We start from the raw sequence: 20,349 nt of genomic DNA on the forward strand, positions 1-20,349 counted from the left end.
AAGGAAGGAAGAAAGGAAGAAGGAAGGAAGGAAGGAAGGAAGGAAGGAAGGAAGGAAGGAAGGAAGGAAGGAAGGAAGGAAGACTACAATCTATCTATATCACATCTACTATCTCTTTTTCTTATGAAGTTGATTTTCTTAACCTATCATTAAACTTAACATCCGTGTCATATTTCATCTCTTTTAGGTTAAGCCTAATATTGTAGCTTCTCAGAATCATTTTTGGATTCTGACTGTGATTCAGTGTGTTAGCTTTCCTTCCCAGTTTTGTGCCATTTACAAATTTAATAAGCATGCCTTGTATGCCTTTATACAGTCGCTGATAAAATAACACAGGAATATGTGTAGATCTCTGGAGCATTCCATCTAACCTACTTCTGTCATTTCCATAAGAATAATGTAAAAGATATTGTCAGATGCTTCCTGAAAATATAGGTAAAATAAGAGATGCTGCAAAATCTAAAAAAAGATCTCAGAAGTCATGGGAATTGGGATATCACCTTTTTTGGAGCCTTTTGTAAAAGACTTACTTTCTAAACCTGAGGAAAATATTGTCCACCTTATTATGTATAATTAAACTGACTAGGGGTCTTTCTGCTATTTGTAGTAAACTGTTGTTTCAAAGTATTTGGCTAAGGGGGCAGCTAGGTAGCTCAGTGGATTGAGAACCAGGGCTAGAGACAGGAGGTCTTGGGTTCAAATCTGGTTTCAGACACTTCTTTTGCTGTGGGATCCTGGGGTAAGTCACTTAACTCCAATTGCCTAGCCCTTACCACTCTTCTGCCTTGGAACCAAAACACAGTATTAATTCCAAGACAAAAGGTAAGGATTAGAAAGGAAAAGTAGTTGACTGTTTCTAGACAATATGTTTCCATTCTCCTTTTTATCTTACCAACTGAAACTGTTTTTAATCTCTGTATAACTACTATCTAATAATCAAATTTAATTCTTATACCTAGATTTGTGGGATAAAAATTAATATGCTAAAGATATAAGGAACAATTCCCATTCATATGCATCCCTGTTCTCCATCCCTATCTTGGCCTGTTTCCTTCCCACCAGGATTTTGAGAAAGCATTCAGCAATGCCTATAATGCTAGTTTTAAGTTTTCAGCCAGGAGACCACTTTACATATAAAAGTGAATATGAAAAATTAGCATACTTAAACTCTCAACATTTTTCATGATATTTATCTTAGGTTACAGCTACCCTTACATCTACATTTTTCATATCATTTTCCCAGTTTTTAAATTTTCTGTATGCACATGCTTCTTGAGAAGCAGTGATTCACTAGAAAGTGTGGTGGCCTTGGAATAGAGAAATCTGAGTTCAGATATCCTACTTTGAACATTTTTGCTGCATGATAGTAGGCAAATCATTTAAAGTATGTGATCCTCAGTTTTCTCATATGTAAAATGGGGATGACATCATTAATACATTTCCTCTAGACTTGTGAGGATAAAGTGAAATAATTCATATAAAGCATTTGTAAACCTTAAAGTATCATAAATACCAGGCATTATTATTGACTATTTGGGCTTTAAATGTAGAGTGTAGTTCTTTGGAGTATAGCATATAGGTCATGTTCCCTCATCCTTAAATTTAACAATAACCTGATCTTGTTCCAGTGTTTATATATCTATTCCCCTGAAAGAAAAATTTCTTTCCTATATAAAATGCTCTGTGCTTTAAATTTCTTGTAGTATGGTTTCCCCTTGATATAGATTTAACTTCAAAGAGATTGAGTCCTAGAATTCATATTTATTTTAAAATCCAGAAAAATATTGTCATTCTGTCTTATAAATGAGATAACAAAGCACATTTGCTACTTTTTTTGTCAAGAAATCAGACAGCAGAAGAATTCAGAATCCCATTGTAATTTAAAGACTTCTTTATATTAGAATGAATGCATGCTGTGATTTTTCAGTTTACTTTTTTTTAATATCACTGTCATCACCCATTTACTCCTTCTCTTCCCTCCCCTTGCCAAAAGAACCCTCTCTTGTAACAAATAAGAAATTAAACACAACAGACTATGATTTGTTATTAAACAATTTGGTGAAGCATAAAGAAAAAATTATCTCATCATCATTATAGGGGAAAAGCAACAATAAGAAATGAAGACTAAGAGGAAGAAAGGGATAATTATTATTTAACATTAAGTGTAATAATATAGAAGAATAGAGCCAAAATAGAAGCTATAAGGAAAAATGTGATAGAATACAGGACACGAGGATCTAGTAACCCAGCCTGGTAACACACTAGGATAAGAATATAGTATAAAAGACTTTTCAGAAAACACAAGCAGTAACCAAAAAGAGAAATATTAGGACTTTCTTCCTTCAGAAGAATCCACAGACCTCCAATTTTTAGAACATCTCCAGTTCTAATGTAGACCATTTGTTTAAGGGAGAATTTGCATTTGCCTACAGTTCTGGTGATTCAATTCAACAATTAAGCAAATGTTTATTAAGCATCTATTCTGTTCCAGGCATTGGGGCCCTATGAAAAAAGGAAGTAGTCTCTTTTTCAAGGACTTTACAATTTATACTAGATTATAAAAATTGTCATGGTGTCAGCAGATATGTGAATAACTCTCCTTTGTCTTGTCTACATGAATCTCATGATAGAATGGTGAATTATGGTCAAGCCATTTTAATCCAAAGCCTCATAAGTAAATGTGCTTAAAATTAAGCTGTAATAGTTTGATATTTTATGACAATGGTATGATAAAAATGATAGAAATGTAAGTTACATTTATGGTGATATTTCTTTTGCTCTTTTCTCAGAATAGATTCTCTAACTATTCTTGGATACAATTGGAATTTTACAAATAAATTGGCTAACATGACCATAACCATTGATCCAATGACTTCTACTAGGTGTATGCCCAAAGGAAATCATTAATAACAAAATAGTTTGCATATACACAAAAGTATTGTCAACATGGAATCTAGTAAGCCCCCAAACTTGTAGCCTAGAAAGATTTAATGAACACCAGTTTACTTAGCTAAAAGATGACCACATGTGAGAATTCCTCCCTGAGGAAAGGCCAAGCCCAAGCCGAGTGACTTTTACCTTCTTGTCTTCTTTTCAGAAATATATATGTATGTGTGCATATATATGTGTGTGTGTGCATGCATACGTATGTAGACATGCATGTATGTCTACATATACATCCATATATATCCATGTCTGCATGTATATATAACACATATTTATGTGTGTACATGTATACACCCATATCTGTGTATACAATTTCTATATGTACCTGTTTCCCTAATAGAATTAAAATCTTTGAAAGTAGGTACTATTTGATTTTTAACTTGTATCTCTAGTGTCTAGCCCAATGACTGGTATGTAATAGGTGCTTGTTGATTGACTGATTTGTTGATTGAAGTGATGAGTCAATATGTTGTAATACGGCAAAAGAATCATCTTCATTTAAAGAAATAATTTTGACAAAAACAGGATTGATATTTTACTTGTGTCAGAACATCTTTGTCACTTCTGATGATTTTGCTGCATTTCCCAAATAGGGATCTGAAGGATATGGAATTGGATACTTCCTCGATGGAAAAGAGGTTTGCCTATAAATTTTTGAAGAAGATTCTAAAATATGTTGACTCTGCTCAAGAGTTTATCGCCCATTTGGGTAAGTTTCATCCTGAAACAATGACAAAGTTGCTATTTCTTTTTTGCTCTTAAATAATAGTCATTTTGATTAATATAGAAAAATATTTCATACTATTGCATATGTGAAATCAATATCAGATCACCTTGCTATCTCAGGGAGGGATAATAAAAGGAAAAGTATAGCGGGGAGAGAGAATATGGCTTAAAAATTTTTAATGAGATTAAAAATTGTTTTTTCATGTAATTAAGGGAAAAAAGTAAAATATCATTTTAAAAAATAATGGTCATTTTGAATTAACATTTTCCAGGGTTATTTTGACATTTTACAATGTTATAGGAAAAATCTTGTTTAGCTTTGTTTTTCCCCTACTTGCAGAGCACATCAAACATTGATTCATCTACTAGGTTCTGACTCATTTGTTACTACTCATTCTAAGTCTAACTCTTATATTTGTTTCTATATGACCAAATAAGGATAACTGAATCTCTTTGTGCCTATTTTCTTGCTTATCAAAGGAAGATGACAGCAATGGCACAGTTAAGAGTACTAAGATCACAGTGATAATTCTGTTAGCTTTTCTGTTTGCCATGCCATATCAGACTGCTCATTCTTGTTGTGCTTACTTCCAGATGTTTTTAATATAAATGTTTTCTCTATGTATATCTGTTGATTGATAAATATATTTGCAGAATAAAATACTTTGTGGAATTTAAATAATTTTGGAAAAGGTGAGCTTTTCTTTAATTTGGCACCTGTTTCTTATTCTGCCTGACATTTTTGTCAATTGTGTCTTTGTAGAAGCCATTGTTAGTAGTGGGAAAACAGAAAAGTCTCCCCATGACCAAGAGATTAAATTCTTTGCCAAAGTAAGTGATACCCTGAATTCATAAAATTAATAAATTTTTCTCTATTCCTAAGTGGACCTAATAGATATCACTGGGTCAGAACAGAAATCATTTGGTCCAGCTCCCTCATTTTACAGAAGAGAAAACAGGCCTTAAGGGGTTGTGATCCTCTTAAGGTCACAGGTGAAAGTAGATTGATTTCAAAATACAACCTTTAATTGTAAATCAGTTTTAGCTCTTTCTATAGCACCACTAATTATTGATCGTCTAATGGTATTGGGGGTATCCTAGACATTAAGAATTAGCAGATAAATTATTAAATAATGGTATCTACAAAACTATTAGTACTCTAATGGGAGTGTCCCATTTAATCAAGTTGAAGAACAAACTACTTAAAAAAAAAAGTAAAAAATTTTGGCCCTCACTAATCTACACCTGATTTTCCAGGTTCTCCTTCCCTTGGTTGACCAGTACTTCACCAATCACTGCCTCTACTTTCTTTCATCCCCACTAAAGCCACTCAGTAGCAGTGGATATGCCTCTAATAAAGAGAAAGAAATGGTGGCCAGGTGAGTTAGTGCACAAAGGAAAGTTCAAAATATGTTTATGTATTTTTTAAGACTTAGTTTCTTAAGAGAATTTAAGAATAGATTCTTCATTTGATAATTGTTGCTAACTACCCTTTAGGTCTTCTTTTTGGTAAAAGACATATGTTAATGTATTATGTTGGTTATTAAAAACAAATACTTTTGTAAGAAAGCAGGAGGGGTTGAACCCATCATTCTTCCTCAAGTAAAATTTAGCAAAAGTCTGACATTATTTTGTAACTTGTAGCAGGAGTGAAAATTTTCAGAGTTGGAAAAAGGAATCTAGTTTTGAGGAAGAATTTGATTTCAATCAGCAACTACATTATTATTAACCCCATTCATATTATGTCTTACAAAATGAAGATGAATCATTCCCTATACTCCTTGGAGTCAGACTCACTCTTTTTTTCCCCATGGCCAAATCAAGATGTCTAATCCAGGATTCAGGAAGATATAAACTGATTTAAATCTCTATTAGGGAAAAAAAAGTTTTTCTCAAAGCTGTTTTCCAATAATTCCAATTCCAATGTGCACAGCTGATGGATAGCTAACAAAGAAATATGATGGCACAAGTCTAATAGTAGACAAATTCAACCATATTTTATATTTTTCTACATTCGAATGATGTTGGAGAAAGTAAATTGCCCAGGCTTTTGAGCTCAAAGCATCTAATATGATAGTACATCAGTCTACCCAAAGTATTTAGGAATGCCTACTTATCGTATAATAAGTACCTAGGCCACATTGCCACTAAGCACCACTAATCATGTAGGAAAAAAAAGAGATTTTCAAAAATAAACATCTAAGTTCAATAATTAGCAGGAGAGAAATAGCCTCATATGAAGCAAAAAAATCTTAAAATCTATGAATACTCAAAAAACTTGCTAAACACTTTAGGTAGCCTAAATTTATTTCATTAAATATTGGAGGTGTGAGGGACAAAATAGAAATTGAAAAGTGAGTTAGCTACATAAATCCAACATAAGGCAATTGTGTACATTTATAGACTTTTCCCATTTCTAAGATATCTCATTTTTAATTCTTTTTTTCAGTTCAAGGAAATATAACATTTATTCAGATAAATTGAATTATTGAATTATTGAAATTCCATCTAGTTTCTATTATTTAAGTATGTACTATATGATTTCATCCATGCAGGTACTCCCTCACACCCACTGAAACCTCTCCATGTCTTCATAGACCATCTTCCATCAATCAATCAACAAGTATATATTAAACATCTGTCAGGTGCTATCTTAGACATTGGGAATTATAAACAATGAAACATGAAACAATCCCTATTTGAAGTCATCTTGCATTCTAATGGAAGCAAATGCATATCAAAATATATACAGTTAAAATATATTTATGTAAAAATAAATATATACAAAGTCATTAAATAACAAAGTAGTTTAGGGGAGAGGGCAGTAGCATTTGAGGTTATCAGGAAAAGTTTCATGTAGAAGATAATGCCTAAGTTACATCTTAGCTTAAGAAAAGCATTCTGTGAAGAAGAGGTAAGGAGAGAATACATTTCAGGCTTAGGGTATGGCCAATGTAAAGGCCCAGAAACCAGAGGTGGGGGTAGAATGTATGAGTAATGCCAGTTTGATTGGAAGGCAGAGTGCCAGGGGGCAAATAATAGCCAATGAAATTCCAAAGAAAGGCTGGATGCAGGATATGTAGGACTATAAACAGAGTTTATATTTTATCCTTGAGGCAATGGGAAATGACTAGTGGTCAGATCTGTGCTTAAGGAAAATTACTTTGGTAACCAAGTAAAATAAACTGGATTGATGAGGACCTTGAGGCCAAGAGTCCATTTAGAATATTTTTGCTATAATTCATTAGTTGCTATGGTCATAAGTATCCATCAGATAATTGCCAACCTCCTGGTAATGAATTTTTCCAAACCTAGCTAGACAAGACATTAAAAAAAAAAGATGAAGAATATATCATCAGGCCTGTGCTCAAAGCCCTTCCGGCTTCCCTGCCCCACCACACCATCCCTCCCCAGCTTCCTGTGCTCCGATAGCTTAGTCTTTGAGAACACAGGTTCACCTCTATATTACAATGAGACATCAGAAAAGGATTTTACTGGAAATTGGGTGTGTGTGTATGTGTGTGTGTGTGTGTGTTTGTGTATATATGGAGAAAGAGAAAGAAAGAGAAAAAAACAATATACTACATACATACACAACATATTTAGATATGCAGATATAAATTTTCTTGACAAATTTTTTTCTAAAAAATTATTGAATTGTCAGTATACTAAAAACAAAAGTTGACAATATAGCACATTAAGGTTTGAAAAGCCCTTGGCATATACATCATATCCTCTAAGCATCCCAGTGACCTTGTGGGGTAATTACTACAGGTATTAGCCTCATATACATGTGAGAAATTTAAGTTTGGAGGAGGAGAAATGACTTTCTCATTGTCCCATAGTTAGTATCAAAGGTAGATTTAAATCCTGGTTTCTCCCAACTCTGACACTAGCACTTTTTTCCATTAAGCCACACTTGCTTCTCTCTTAGTAATTACCCAAATGGAATATCTAAATGCATATATTGAATAAGGTTACCTTGTACCAAGCCCTTATACTTATCCTCATGTTTCTTTCTACTCTTGTTCTGTTTACACTGGTAGTTCCCAAACTTTTCTCTTGGTTCTTATTCTTCAGGTCACTTTTCAAGTTAGCAAAGCATCTAGGGATCCTTTGGAATTGTCATCTTCAAAATTTCAAGTATGATGAAATTAGTCAGGAGTAAGCAGAGTAGAGGGACCTGCAGCCTTGAAACTCAGGGCTTAGAGCAACAATCTTGCTTAAATAATTTTCTATGTAAATAGGGAAAGACTTCAGAGTTCTAGATTCAGACCTTGCCTCTTCATACAAATTTCTTAAAATACTTAGCATTTCATGATAGCATTAAAAGCCAGCCAACTCAGCCATCATTATGGCCCCAAAATGTTATTTTTTTAATAATTATCTTTAAATACTCTTATTATATTTGTTAAACTTATCTTTTATGCAGTTCAGACTCCCATTGCCTGTATTCTCAAAGGCATACTGGAGTAGTGAATAGAGACCTGGCCTCTTAGTACCAGGAAAACCTGAATTCAAGTCCTACTTCTGGCATATACTGACTAGGCAAGTCATTTAGCCTCTCAGTACCCTACCCAACTCTCTTAAACTGTAAATCAGGGAAGAGTTGCTGATTTGCATTATTAGACAAAGTTTCTTCATTGTAGAGTTCTCTTCACCCAGAAAATAACAGCTCTTAGACCAATTAAATAAAATCTATAAGCTAGATTAGGCAAGTATCATCATTTCTAGAGGTAGAAACTAGAGTTTATTGAAATAAAGTTGCCTAAAATGCCACTATTGGTTTGTGGAAGAACCAGAGATCTAGAGCCCAACCCTACAACCAGAACCATTGACTTAACCATCAAAGCATACCTTCAGAAAGAGCTTCCCTCAAAAGCCAAATAGAAAGGGGAAACAAGCAGGGAATATTTGTTTTCTAATTGACCCCATGCCTAATTTCTTTTGGTCTGTTCTTATTACTTTTAGGCTCATAGATGTTACTTATTTTCGTGCCTAGAATAAATGACAAAATGAGATGTTCTGAAGAGAATATTCCATTTAATACTCAGAGATAGTAAATAGGGCCAGGGAACAAATGTCTATAAAATTGCAGGTATATAAATAAAAAATTGCAGGTTGCCATCTACCCTTACCATTCACACATCTTCATTCAATAAACATTTGTTTTGCATGAATTTTAAGAGAGATACAAAACTAAATAAAGCAAAGTCTTTGGCCTCAATGAGCTCATAGTCTAACAAGAGATATAGACCACATGCACAAATAACTATTAAATAAAACATAATATATTAAATATGTAAAAGAAGTATAAACAAAATGCTAATAATGTTGAAGCATAGTCATTATAGTAGGAATATAAATTAATATAGAGTTGGAAGATTTGGTTTCAAGTCCCTGCCTAGTTGGCTGCTACTAGCTTTATGACTTTAGGCGTGTAATTTAATCTGTTGGAGCCTCAGTTTCCTCACCTGTAAAAGGGATAATGATAATTATCCCTTTTAAAAGGATAAATAATATTTATAAATCAAATAATAATATTTGCTTTAAATACCTCATGGTATTTTTGGGGGGATTAAATGAAATAATGGTCATAGAGTACTTTTTTTGTACGTCATAAAGCACCATATATTTGTGAGCGGTTTTCAGTGTTATTATTATAACCTTTATGAGAATGGGAAGTTAATTTCCAACTAGAGAATCAGAGAAAAATTCATGTAAAAGATAGTACATGATCAGAGTTTTGAAGGATGAGTGCAGTTTCAGCAAGTAGAGGCAAAATAAATGTACAGAGAAAATAGAAACAATAAATAAATGTCCTTCCTTCATAGAGCTCTTTCTTGAAAGGAATAGCAGCCATCCCAAGCAGAGGAGAGACCCTATTAGCATAGCCATGCAGTCAGCCAATAACCTAATGAGTGTCACAAGACCAGGAAGTAATTTCTTTTAAATTTGCTCTATAGCATAAAAATTCCCCATTTTTGAGTAATAATTTTCATATATGAATTACCTTTACAATTTTTTGCAAAATGATACATGTATATATATATATATGTATAAATCTATATATAATCTCATTTCGTCCTTACAACAATCCTTGTGAGGTAGATACTTTTATTATCCCCATTTTACAGATAAGCCAGCTGAGGCTTAGAAAGGATAAGTGACTTGCCCAGGATCATACTACTGTTTCAAAGGTGGGAATCCAATCCAGATCTTCCTAATACCAAGTAACGCACTCTTTCCATACTACCATGAAGCCCCCTAACATAGCACTTTATCATTTAAAATATGTCTTCTTCATAACTTTATTTTTTTTTAAACCCTTAACTTCTGTGTATTGGCTCCATGGCAGAAGAGTAGTAAGGGTGGGCAATGGGGGTCAAGTGATTTGCCCAAGGTCACACAGCTGGGAAGTGTCCGAGGCCAGATTTGAACCTAGGACCTCCCATCTCTAGACCTGGCTCTTAACCTACTGAGCCACCCAGCTGCCCCCTACTTCATAACTTTATGACATAGGTAGCGTAAATATTTTAGCCCAGTTTACAGATGAGAAATGTTCAGAAGGTTCAGAAATGAGAAATGACTTGTCCTCATTACTACCTTATATTTCCAATATATGCTCCAGTTACACATTAATCATGTGCAAAACATGCAGTGATTTGTCATCTACTTCTTAAATTCTTTTAATTTATTCATGGACCATAATATAACTTTATATTTGAATGTGTTATAGAAAATGCGCTATAGCAAGATGTGACTTAAAATGCTACAAGATATAGCAATTATCATCGAGATGTTGTTTTCTTTTTTTAAAAAGTCACTTCCATTTTAGTTTAGGTCCTCTCCTTCCCACCCCCACCTCCTCCACCAAGAAAGCAAGAAAAAAAAAAAAACTTGTTAAAAACATGTACAGCTCAGCAAAACAAATCTCCACATAGGCCAGATATATTATTACAACAAGGTTGGAATTATTCTTTAAATAGTCTTTATAATTCCATTACGAAAGAGAATGTCCTTCTGTGTGTGTGGTGCAGAATATCCTTGGAGGGAACTGCAGCACACCTTCCCTTCACTCTGTTCTCTCCCCGTTGTTGAATGTTGAATTCTGAACAATCGTTTAATCTCTTTGCCTTTCCTACTCTTTTGCGTTCTTTTCTGCTTTAGCCTATTCTGCAAACTTGCTGCTCTTGTTAGACATAGGATTTCCCTCTTTGGTAAGTTCAGTGAAGTATTGATCAAGCTGTCCCTGACCTTGTCCCTATAATTATCCTAAATTTGCATTTTTTTCTCTACTCAGTACTTTGTTAAATATACCTAAGGCTTTGGACTGAGGTGTCACACATATTTACCATAGGTGTAAAGCATGATAAATTATTTTCTTGTCCCTTTAACAATTCCTGTTTTTCACATCAATGAATGTTTTAAGATTTGCTTCTAATACTAATCATGGGAATGGAAGCTGAGTCAGTAATAGAATAAATGCATAATTTTAAAATAGAAACATAGCATTGTAATAATGGTGTTCAATTACAACATATTTACAGTGTATGAACTTTGATGACAATAGATTGCATTTTTAAGAAAGGCAAAGCAATCTGTAAAGTCACAGAAGACCCTTTATATTTTTATTCTAGGAAGTGACTCTACTACAATGGTGAGCTGTCTACACATCCTAGCTCAGACACTTGACACAAGGTAAATTTGCCCTATTTTTTTTTACAGCTTATTAAAGACTGCTTCTCTATCTTCCTCCCTTCATTCGTTACATTTATTACCTGTGGAGCAAAAGACATGCCACTACCTAACTGGGGAAGTTTGGGAAAGAGAAATGACAGAGCAGGTGTCAAATTGTTGAATGAAAAGGCTTCCAAATTCCTTAACTAGTTGTTATGGCCTCAAACCATTTCTGAAATTTTTATGCCATTTTTTCTCCATATAGCCAGCCAATAGATTGCCTATTTAAAAAAATCTAGTCACTTTTTTTCTACCAATCCAATACACCAAAATCTTAAAGCCTCATCAAAATCTGATTCCAAAGTTTGCTTGAAATAATCATTATTTTCCCAATTTTATCCATAAAAACCCACTGGTATAGATTCTCCTCAGTACAGTTTCTGATTCATATTTTTTTCTAGTCAGGCAGAAGGCCTCCTTTTATGACAATTAAGTGATTTCATGATGAACTTCAGGGAGGTCTTTTCATAAACCCTTGCATGTAGAGGCATGCAAATAAATATAACTTCCCCTTAAGCTAGTAAATACGTAATCAAGGCCAATTTCTTTCTCAACCTATTCATTTTCAGTAATACTAACATATATTCCTGTCAAATAGACATTGCACTGTAACTAGGTAAGCAGTTAAAAAAAATATATATTGAGTTAAATTATTTAATATTGTCGATGTGGAACCTAGAAGCCCCAAAACTTGTAGCCTAGAAAGATTTGATGAACTCCAGTTTACTTAACTTGAAGATGAAGGTCCCAGGTTTGATCTTGTTGAGGGGTTTCTTCCCTGAGGGGGACTCCAACTACACTTGTCTCAGACTAACAATAGACCTTATTTTGAGCTTGAGTGGGGATGATCATTCCCCATCAGGGCCAAATCCAAGCCCAGTGACCCTTCTTGCCTCCAGAAGCCTTCTTGCAGTATATCACATTTGTTAGTCAGTGACAAGTGAAGTTGGATTTCCCCTCCCTCAGGGAAGAAACCCCACTCAACAAGGCCAAACCTGGGGCCTTCATCTTCAAGCTAAGTAAAATGGGGTCCATTAAATCTTTCTAGGCTACAAGTTTGGGGGCTTCCAGATTCCATGTCAACAGTATGAAGGTACAGTTCTTACTTTAGGAGTTAACTAGTCTCACCAAATCTAGTATTTGGTGAGACTAGTATATATCCTATATCCAATATCCTAGGGACTACATAGTAGTCAAATGTCTATCTAAAACACATTCCAACAAACCATTTGAAGTATCAGTTATTAAAATACAACTGAATAAAAATTCATATAATGATTCTAATTTTGATCATTTTATATTTACAGAACAGTAATGAAATCAGGATCAGAGCTTGTAAAGGCTGGGTTGCGTGCATTCTTTGAAAGTGCTGCAGAAGATTTGGAGAAGACTTCAGAAAACCTAAAGCTTGGGAAGTTCACACATTCCCGAACACAGATTAAAGGTGTCTCTCAAAATATCAATTACACCACAGTGGCTCTCTTACCCATATTGACTTCCATCTATGAGCATGTTGCTCAGCATCAGTTTGGAGTGGATTTACTCTGTAAGTTACTTTTTTTTTAATTTGCCATTGATTTGCAAGGACTTGACAGGATTGTAAAATTGTACATGGCCACAGGCAGCAGGTGTTCCTTTCATTTACTCTAAACTCTTAAGTCTGATTAAGAAGCAGTTTGATTTCTCCATGTTTTTTATTTCTATACTTTTTTATTATTGTCTTTAAAAAATAAAAAGTTACTTAAAGTGTTGTGGGGTGCTAGAGGTGAACCTCCAGGATTCAGGAAGGATACCTTTTACAAGAATGCAAAACTCCAAAACTTAGCTTAAAAATAAGAAGAGAAATTTATTAATTTAGAAATTAATGTTGAATATGGCCAGGGGGATAGCAAGGTGGAACAGCAAGATGGGGTGCTGCTCCTTGGGAGGACAGCATGGCTGGAAAAGCTGTCCCCCAGATGCCATCAATTCTGTGGATTTTATACTCTTTGCAACAGTGTTGACATGATGCTGTATCATGGTGACTCTAAGAGTGGTAAACACTAAGGCATTTGGGGGGAGGGGTTGGCATCTGACTTGGTCTGCCTGGAGACATAGGGAGTCTCATACCCTCATAGTTTAGGGGGCAGATGGATGTCTGTAATACGGCCCGATAGTACTGAGGTATAGCCTAGACGTGCATCTCTGTCCATCTCAAATCTAAAGGAAGGTCCAAGAATGATAATGATCTCAGAGTCTTATAGAAGTTATCAGATATTATTGGGTTAGGAGTCCCAAAGATAAAAGGGAGCAAAGAAATTTCCCTGCTTACAGTTTGCCTGGGCTTGGGGGTTACGATGCCCATCCCAAAAGAGAAAAATATATGGGAGGTAGAAAATATTTAATTTATATTCCATGACTTTCTTCTCTTTTCTGGTCCAAATTTTTAGACACTACTTACATAAACTTTTCCTTACTTGGAGTTATTTCATTTCAAAAGTTATTTTATGGTCAAAGGAGCTATGAAGTCTCCAAAAATTAATACAAAATTTTTGCCAGATATTCAAAATTCTAATTTGTTTATTTCTCTGAAGAACATTTTGAAACCAGGAATCAGAGAAGTTGCAAAAGTGTCCAGATATGTTAACCAGCAGCAGGTGTTATTTTTTCACCGACTGCTCTCTGTAGATATTATTTTGCAACCATTTAAAAAAGTTTTACTATCAAAATTATGTCTGTGTTTTAACTGACTAATTGCATATACTTAGGGTCTGCTTGACCCTTAACAACTAAAATGATTTGTTTGGAGAAAAAATTCAGATAAGTTAGTTATGTAACCAAAACAAATGAAATTTTCATTTTTTGTATCAACTTTGTTGAAATTATGTTGATGGTGTTAGAGGCAAGCAGTCATTGTGAAGATATAGCGTATTTTTTTTAGATTTCTTTACTGTTGTTGACTAGGAAAAAAACACAGAACTATTAAATAGTCAGAAAAACTACTCTTTAATCAAGGAAAGGGGTTCAGTGCAATATTAGGCCTCCACTCAGAGCTGCAAACACCCACACAGAGTTCTGAGGATTGAAACTTTGGATGCTCTGGACACTGACCTCTGGGAGAGCCAACTGCGCAAGATTGACAACTCCAAGGAACAAAAGAATTCGGGGAACCTATATACCATTTGGGGAGAAACAGGGGCAGGGAAAGATGATTGACATTACCATAGCTACAAGAAAATGGGCATGTTCAAACTATAGGGACAGGATACAATCAAGCTTGGGAAAGAAATCATAGCCAGAGGCTAGTGTGTAAGGGAAGGGGCTACTTTCACTGGATACTAAAAGGATGGTCCCTGCCCAGGTGTGGGTCTTCTTGGAAAAGGGTCTCTGATACAATGGGGAAGACTACCTAAGACAGAAAGAATACTTAGTATATGCTTACCTAACTAGAATTGTCATTTATCTTAGGGTCCATTATCTTAGGGTCAATCTGAAACTGCTAGCCTGAGATTCCCTTCAGAGTGGATTCTCAGGGGAACAGGGAACAAGTACAAACTTTGGGGTCTCCAACTTACAAGCTAGCCCTAAAACTTGAGGTTCATCAGATCTTACTAGGCTACAAGCTTGGGGTTTCTAGATTCCATGTCAACAATGTCTTTAAAAAATACAATTTCTTAAAAAATGATTAGAAAACAGATTTCTCTGAGTAGAAATACTATGTGATTATGAGAAGAGTATGTGAATAATAGATTTGATTTAACTTTAAGAACAACAAATTTAGGTTTTCAAGGGTAGTTGAACATAAGGAAGTATTAATACCTAAAACCACAGAAGTTAGAGAAGGCTTCGGTTAACAGAGTTTTTCTGTGAGGATTAGTAAACTAATTTTTTAGGCTCCATTGTTCTAGAAGCCTCTGTTGATTAAAACCTTAAAAAGCAGAAATTTCGATTTGGCATCTCATTCTAAAGGGAAGTTTTACCAAAAAATGAAGGCTTCAGCTTAGATGTAATTTTCTCAGTGTACCAATGCTTCTACATATAGGAACCCATATAGCGTCATGGCTACATAAAGGAACGCTGGGCCTGAACTGAATTGGCCAAAATCTCAAATCAGACATTTTCCTATCTAAATTCCTTCACTTATGACTTTAGAAACCTGTGTGTGAAAAATGAAATGTATTTGTAAAAAATCAGTGATTAAACAGCTTTAAAATAATTTTATCTATTCATGGACCTTATTGGATGTGCAGGTGGTGACACTAAGATTGATGCAAACTAGTGACAGCTTTTCTTTGTTTCAGTGAGTGATGTGCAGATTTCATGCTACCACATTCTGTGCAGCCTCTACTCCCTTGGGACAGGAAAGAACATCTATGTGGAAAGGTAATTAATAAGCAGAAGTAGCAAATGAATCACATTGGGAATTCTTTTTTTTTTTTTTTGGTCAGGATATCGCCTTTTAGGAAAATGGAAATAGTCACTAACATGAGATAGCGACTTTGAATTTAAAGCCCTAAAGTTTTAATCATATTATCCACAAATAAGGGCTTAGTTTGATTTTGAACTTTTGATCATGGACTTAGAGGAACTCTTTAGCAAAACTTAATCACATATTTTCAACTAAGATAAATTGAAAATTTTCTGGTTCCTCATCAATCATATCTTTCATATAGCTTCTTATTTCTTGTTGGATAAACTTGCTGAAGAAACTCCAGGGATTTAAGACACTTACTTTTGCATTTAATGAGTTTCCATATGGCATATGGATATATGACAAACCTCTGGACCTTTTCCACTTTCAACTGTCAACTTATTTGGGATTTCTAGCAGTTTCATATTTCATTTTTATTAGTGAACAGTTTTGGATCCAAACAAACATCTTTACAGAAGTGTCTGGGTTCCTGCTTTCTAACTTGCATGGATATGCCACAAAAAGTGGCAGCCTTTTTGTGATGCAATACTTTTTTGATATTAAATGTCATATGGCCTGATAATCTTAAAATCTTATAGATATTCTGAAAAAAGTATAAACCACTCAAAATATGAACTAGAAGATTTATAGTTCCTCTGTTTTTGATTTTTTTTTCCTGTTTCATTTCTTCAAATGAAATAATCAGCAGCTTGTTTTGTGCTCTAGGACTACTATTGTAATATTTGCTTAATGTTTTCCTCCTATCTCTAATATATTGTTTCTTTTAACTGTATCGTGCAACAAGAATAAGTAAATGAACAGATCTTTCTTTTATCTTAAGTTACAACTGTTGAATTCACTGAATAATGAAGTGGGGTACTTCATAACATGAATCCAGACACCCAGAAATTCAATAATTGGAACCATTATTTATTGATTAAAAAAAGGAAAAGAAGAAGAAATCTACCAGCTGGGACAGTTTTCACTAGTGGAAACTGTATCAGACTGACATTACAAGACAGTTTATATAGGTTACAAGATACAAGGCTATTTATTTCCTTTCACATCCAGGTTCTTATTTGTCAAAACACTCATCACAAACACAGGTAGTGATAAGTAGATAACACTCAGTTCACTAAGGGGATATTTACTTTTCACATGTACCTAAACACTCCTCCGTAGGTAGCTTTATATTTACCTTGCATTCCATCCTGACCTATTTGTTTGTCCTGATGTCCCTTTGTTGTCCGTAGGGGATTGGACTCTGGCCTACCACTTGCATAAGTTGCTTGACCTCCTAGAGGGGCTAGGTCAGTTTCCTAAATAGTGCAGGAATGGATTAATCTACTTCAATTCTACTTTATTCTCTAACCTATTTCATTTATTCAGGCTACTTCAATACATTTTTAAATACTTATATGTGCTTGCTTAGCAAAAGTAAACTTGACAAAAGATCTAGTCTCAAAAAGCTTATGATTCTAATACTTGTAATATAATAGAAAGTGAGAAAAGTAAGAAGAGATATGGGTAATGTGGTATGCAGAATTTGTCCTTAAGTGACAAAAGTCTTTGCCCACATTTTACAACAAAGTAATAGAGAAAATGTGGAAAACTGTCTTAATTGCAATGAACTAAACTTATATTGTTCAGCCCAGTTCTGATTTCAAATTAGGAGACACACTAGATAATGTAAAAGCAAGAGGTACTGTTTTATTGCAAGCTTGAGCTTGGGTCCCACAGCCTCCAAGGCAAATGGAATGGTGAATGAGGGGCTTAGCCAGCTTATAATAGTTTGAGTTCCAGGAACTGGGGGAGAGGGGCCTCAAGGGTTGGATGTTTATTCAACAAATGCTTCCATTTAACAGATGTTACCAGTTGGGGGTTTTACTGCCATTCAGTAGGTGTTACTATTTTGGGGTTTTCCTGTTATTCAGTAGGTGTTGCTGTTTTTATCAGCTCTTATACTCAATTAGCTTCCCAGGCCTAACACTATATTGCTCTTGAAGTCATAATTGCTTGAAGTTGAATTTCAGTTAGAAATAGAAAATAATTATTTCTTCCTTTTCAACTAATTATTGTTTAATATTTTCTCAATGTTTTCTTTGTGGTGATGAAACTGTCTGTCATTAAAGAACTCCCAAGCTAAATCTGACAAGGTTAATCACCAAATTGGCCTGAAGGATGATAAATTTTTTGACCATATAAAATGAAGGCTACCTTCAAAGTTATTGAGGTGTCACAATCTGCATTGGTAAAGGGAGTAACTCCCCTTAGGAAATCATAAGCTCTTGAATTATTAAAGTGATATTGTATCCTCTTATTCCCAGAATTTGTACTGTTAACTTGGAAATAACACAGAACTACAAAGTAGTTAGAAAAACCAAGTCTTTAATCAGGAAAGGGATAGGTCCAATATTTTGGCCCTTTACTCAGAGCCAGGTGCCAAAACTTTTGCAAGGTCTACACTCTGGGACTCTGGGAACATTATCCCTGAGAGTGACACTGTACTAGATGATGACTCCGAAGGACAAAAGAATTTGGGGAACTTATATAACTTTTGGGAAACCGAGGGACAGGGAAATATGATTGATTGACATTACCATGGTTACAAGGAAATGGGAGTGTTCAAACTAGCTGACCACCATAGCCAGAAGCTGGGGTATCAGGAAGTGACCTAATTACAACAGACACTAAAAGGATAGTCCCTGCCCAGGTGTTTGTCTTCTTGGGAAGTACCTGGGAAAACAACTAATATAAAAGGATATTTAGCATTTGCTTAACCTCACCTAACTGAGATTATATTTTATATTAGGGTCTATTATTCTGCCTGAGACTAGCTAAATCTGAAACTTCCCTGGGGTAGGGTGGGAGAAACTCTCTAGAAACAGGGAGGAACTTTGTGGTCTCCCCTTACAAGCTAACCCTAAACATGGGGTTCATCAGATCTTACTAGGCTACAAGTTTGGGAGTTTCTGGATTCCATGTTGACAGAACATATGTGTGTATGAGTATTGTGTAGTTATAGAGGGCTACATATTTATTAAGATTTTTCCTACAAAAGAATGAAGTACTCACCTTTTCTTGGAAGAAAGATCAATTTTGAAATGTCAAACTAGAAAGGATCTGCTATCTATAAGACTTTATACTCTATTTATACTCTATATTTTATTTATACTCTACTGTATAAACTGAAGCACTAACTCTACGGAACTTGGCTCTCTCTTTCCCTCAAGGGAATCAAACACCTTGGGGCACTGAGACTCCTAATGACCTTCATTCTGCTTTCTCTGAACAAAGCAATAACTAAGAAATACAATGCCTATAAAATCAAGATAATCTTTATTAAGCAAGGACATACATATGGGAGCAAGTTGGTCTAGTACCAAAAAATACTCAAAGAATAGTTGACTGGCTACTATTTTTATAATTTTAAGTTAAGGGAGATAGGAATAGGAAAAGTGCTGGAAGGGGCTGATCCAGGGAGAGATCTGGAGTAGTCTGGGGAGAAAGTTCTAGGAACAGGATGATGGATTCCTAATCACAAATGGGAACAAAGAAGTCTCTGGTACATATATTTAGCATAAAACTTCAAGATGAGAGTGACTCATTCTTAAGGTATCAGTAAAACAGTGACCCACAGAGTCTTGGGGCTAGATGTCCAATAATTAAGGCCAAGTGATAAGCTCAGTTGGAGATAGAAAATCAGGGACATGTTTACACAAAGCACAAGGACTTTTGGTTAGCTCTTCCCAGAGAGACCATAGAACCAGTATGGAATGAGTCAATGGCAAGTGCAAACAAAATTCAGACTAGTGCCCCAGGGCTGAGAGATCTGATTTCCAGATTACCTCAGCTAGGTTGTAATTTTCAAAGACAGTTAGTTTCTTCAAATTACTCTAGGTCCTAAAGACAATCTTTTTCTTCAAATCACTCTGAGTCTTGGGTAAATAGAATCAATCTTACACATCTTCACACATAGAAGGGCAATGGTAGCATATCAAGATAGTTATCAAGATAATTGACACAACTGTGAATGTTAGGACCAAACATTTCTACTTTATGCAACTGAAATCAAGACCTGAAGAACTCCAGTCCCTTACTCCCCCAACCAAATTGCTATCTCATTGATACAGTTTTTATTGCAATATCTCAGAGCTAACAACAGCTGAAAGATGGAAGATTTCAAATCCTGGGTTACAGTCTAACCCAAAAATTGACTCAAGAGCAATCAACAAACCACTAAATGTTTAAAACTCCAGTAACAACTTAGGTGGTCTTTGTATTTGAAGAAAATACCAGAAACAAAAAAAATGAAATTTCCTAAGTGAGAAATGTTTTAATGGAGGCAGCACTGGGAATTCCAGAAAGTATCACAAAACTCATAACCAAGGTATCAGAGCAGGGGTCGGCAACGTATGGCTCTCGAGCCATATCTGGCTCTTTTGAGGGCCAAATATGGCTCTTTCTGCAGGAGCCATAAAGTCAAATTTTTTTCAGGCGCTGTTACAGGAGCGCTCACTGTGAGCACCGTATGGCTCTCACGAAAT

At 35.0% G+C, this 20,349-nt stretch overlaps 1 protein-coding gene across 1 annotated transcript in view; it reads left to right on the forward strand.

Annotated features, from left to right (window-relative positions):
* Nucleotides 1-20,349, forward strand: part of RYR3 (ryanodine receptor 3) — a 570,927-nt gene that overhangs the window by 416,586 nt on the left and 133,992 nt on the right. Inside the window, exons 55-61 of the mRNA XM_044660040.1 lie at nucleotides 3,540-3,655; nucleotides 4,436-4,503; nucleotides 4,930-5,051; nucleotides 10,843-10,892; nucleotides 11,313-11,373; nucleotides 12,720-12,958; nucleotides 15,693-15,774. Coding sequence (XP_044515975.1) covers nucleotides 3,540-3,655; nucleotides 4,436-4,503; nucleotides 4,930-5,051; nucleotides 10,843-10,892; nucleotides 11,313-11,373; nucleotides 12,720-12,958; nucleotides 15,693-15,774 — 738 coding nt within the window. The remainder of the gene's footprint in view (nucleotides 1-3,539; nucleotides 3,656-4,435; nucleotides 4,504-4,929; nucleotides 5,052-10,842; nucleotides 10,893-11,312; nucleotides 11,374-12,719; nucleotides 12,959-15,692; nucleotides 15,775-20,349) is intronic.

Source organism: Gracilinanus agilis, chromosome 2 (assembly GCF_016433145.1).
Source record: "Gracilinanus agilis isolate LMUSP501 chromosome 2, AgileGrace, whole genome shotgun sequence".
Lineage (NCBI taxonomy): Eukaryota > Metazoa > Chordata > Mammalia > Didelphimorphia > Didelphidae > Gracilinanus > Gracilinanus agilis.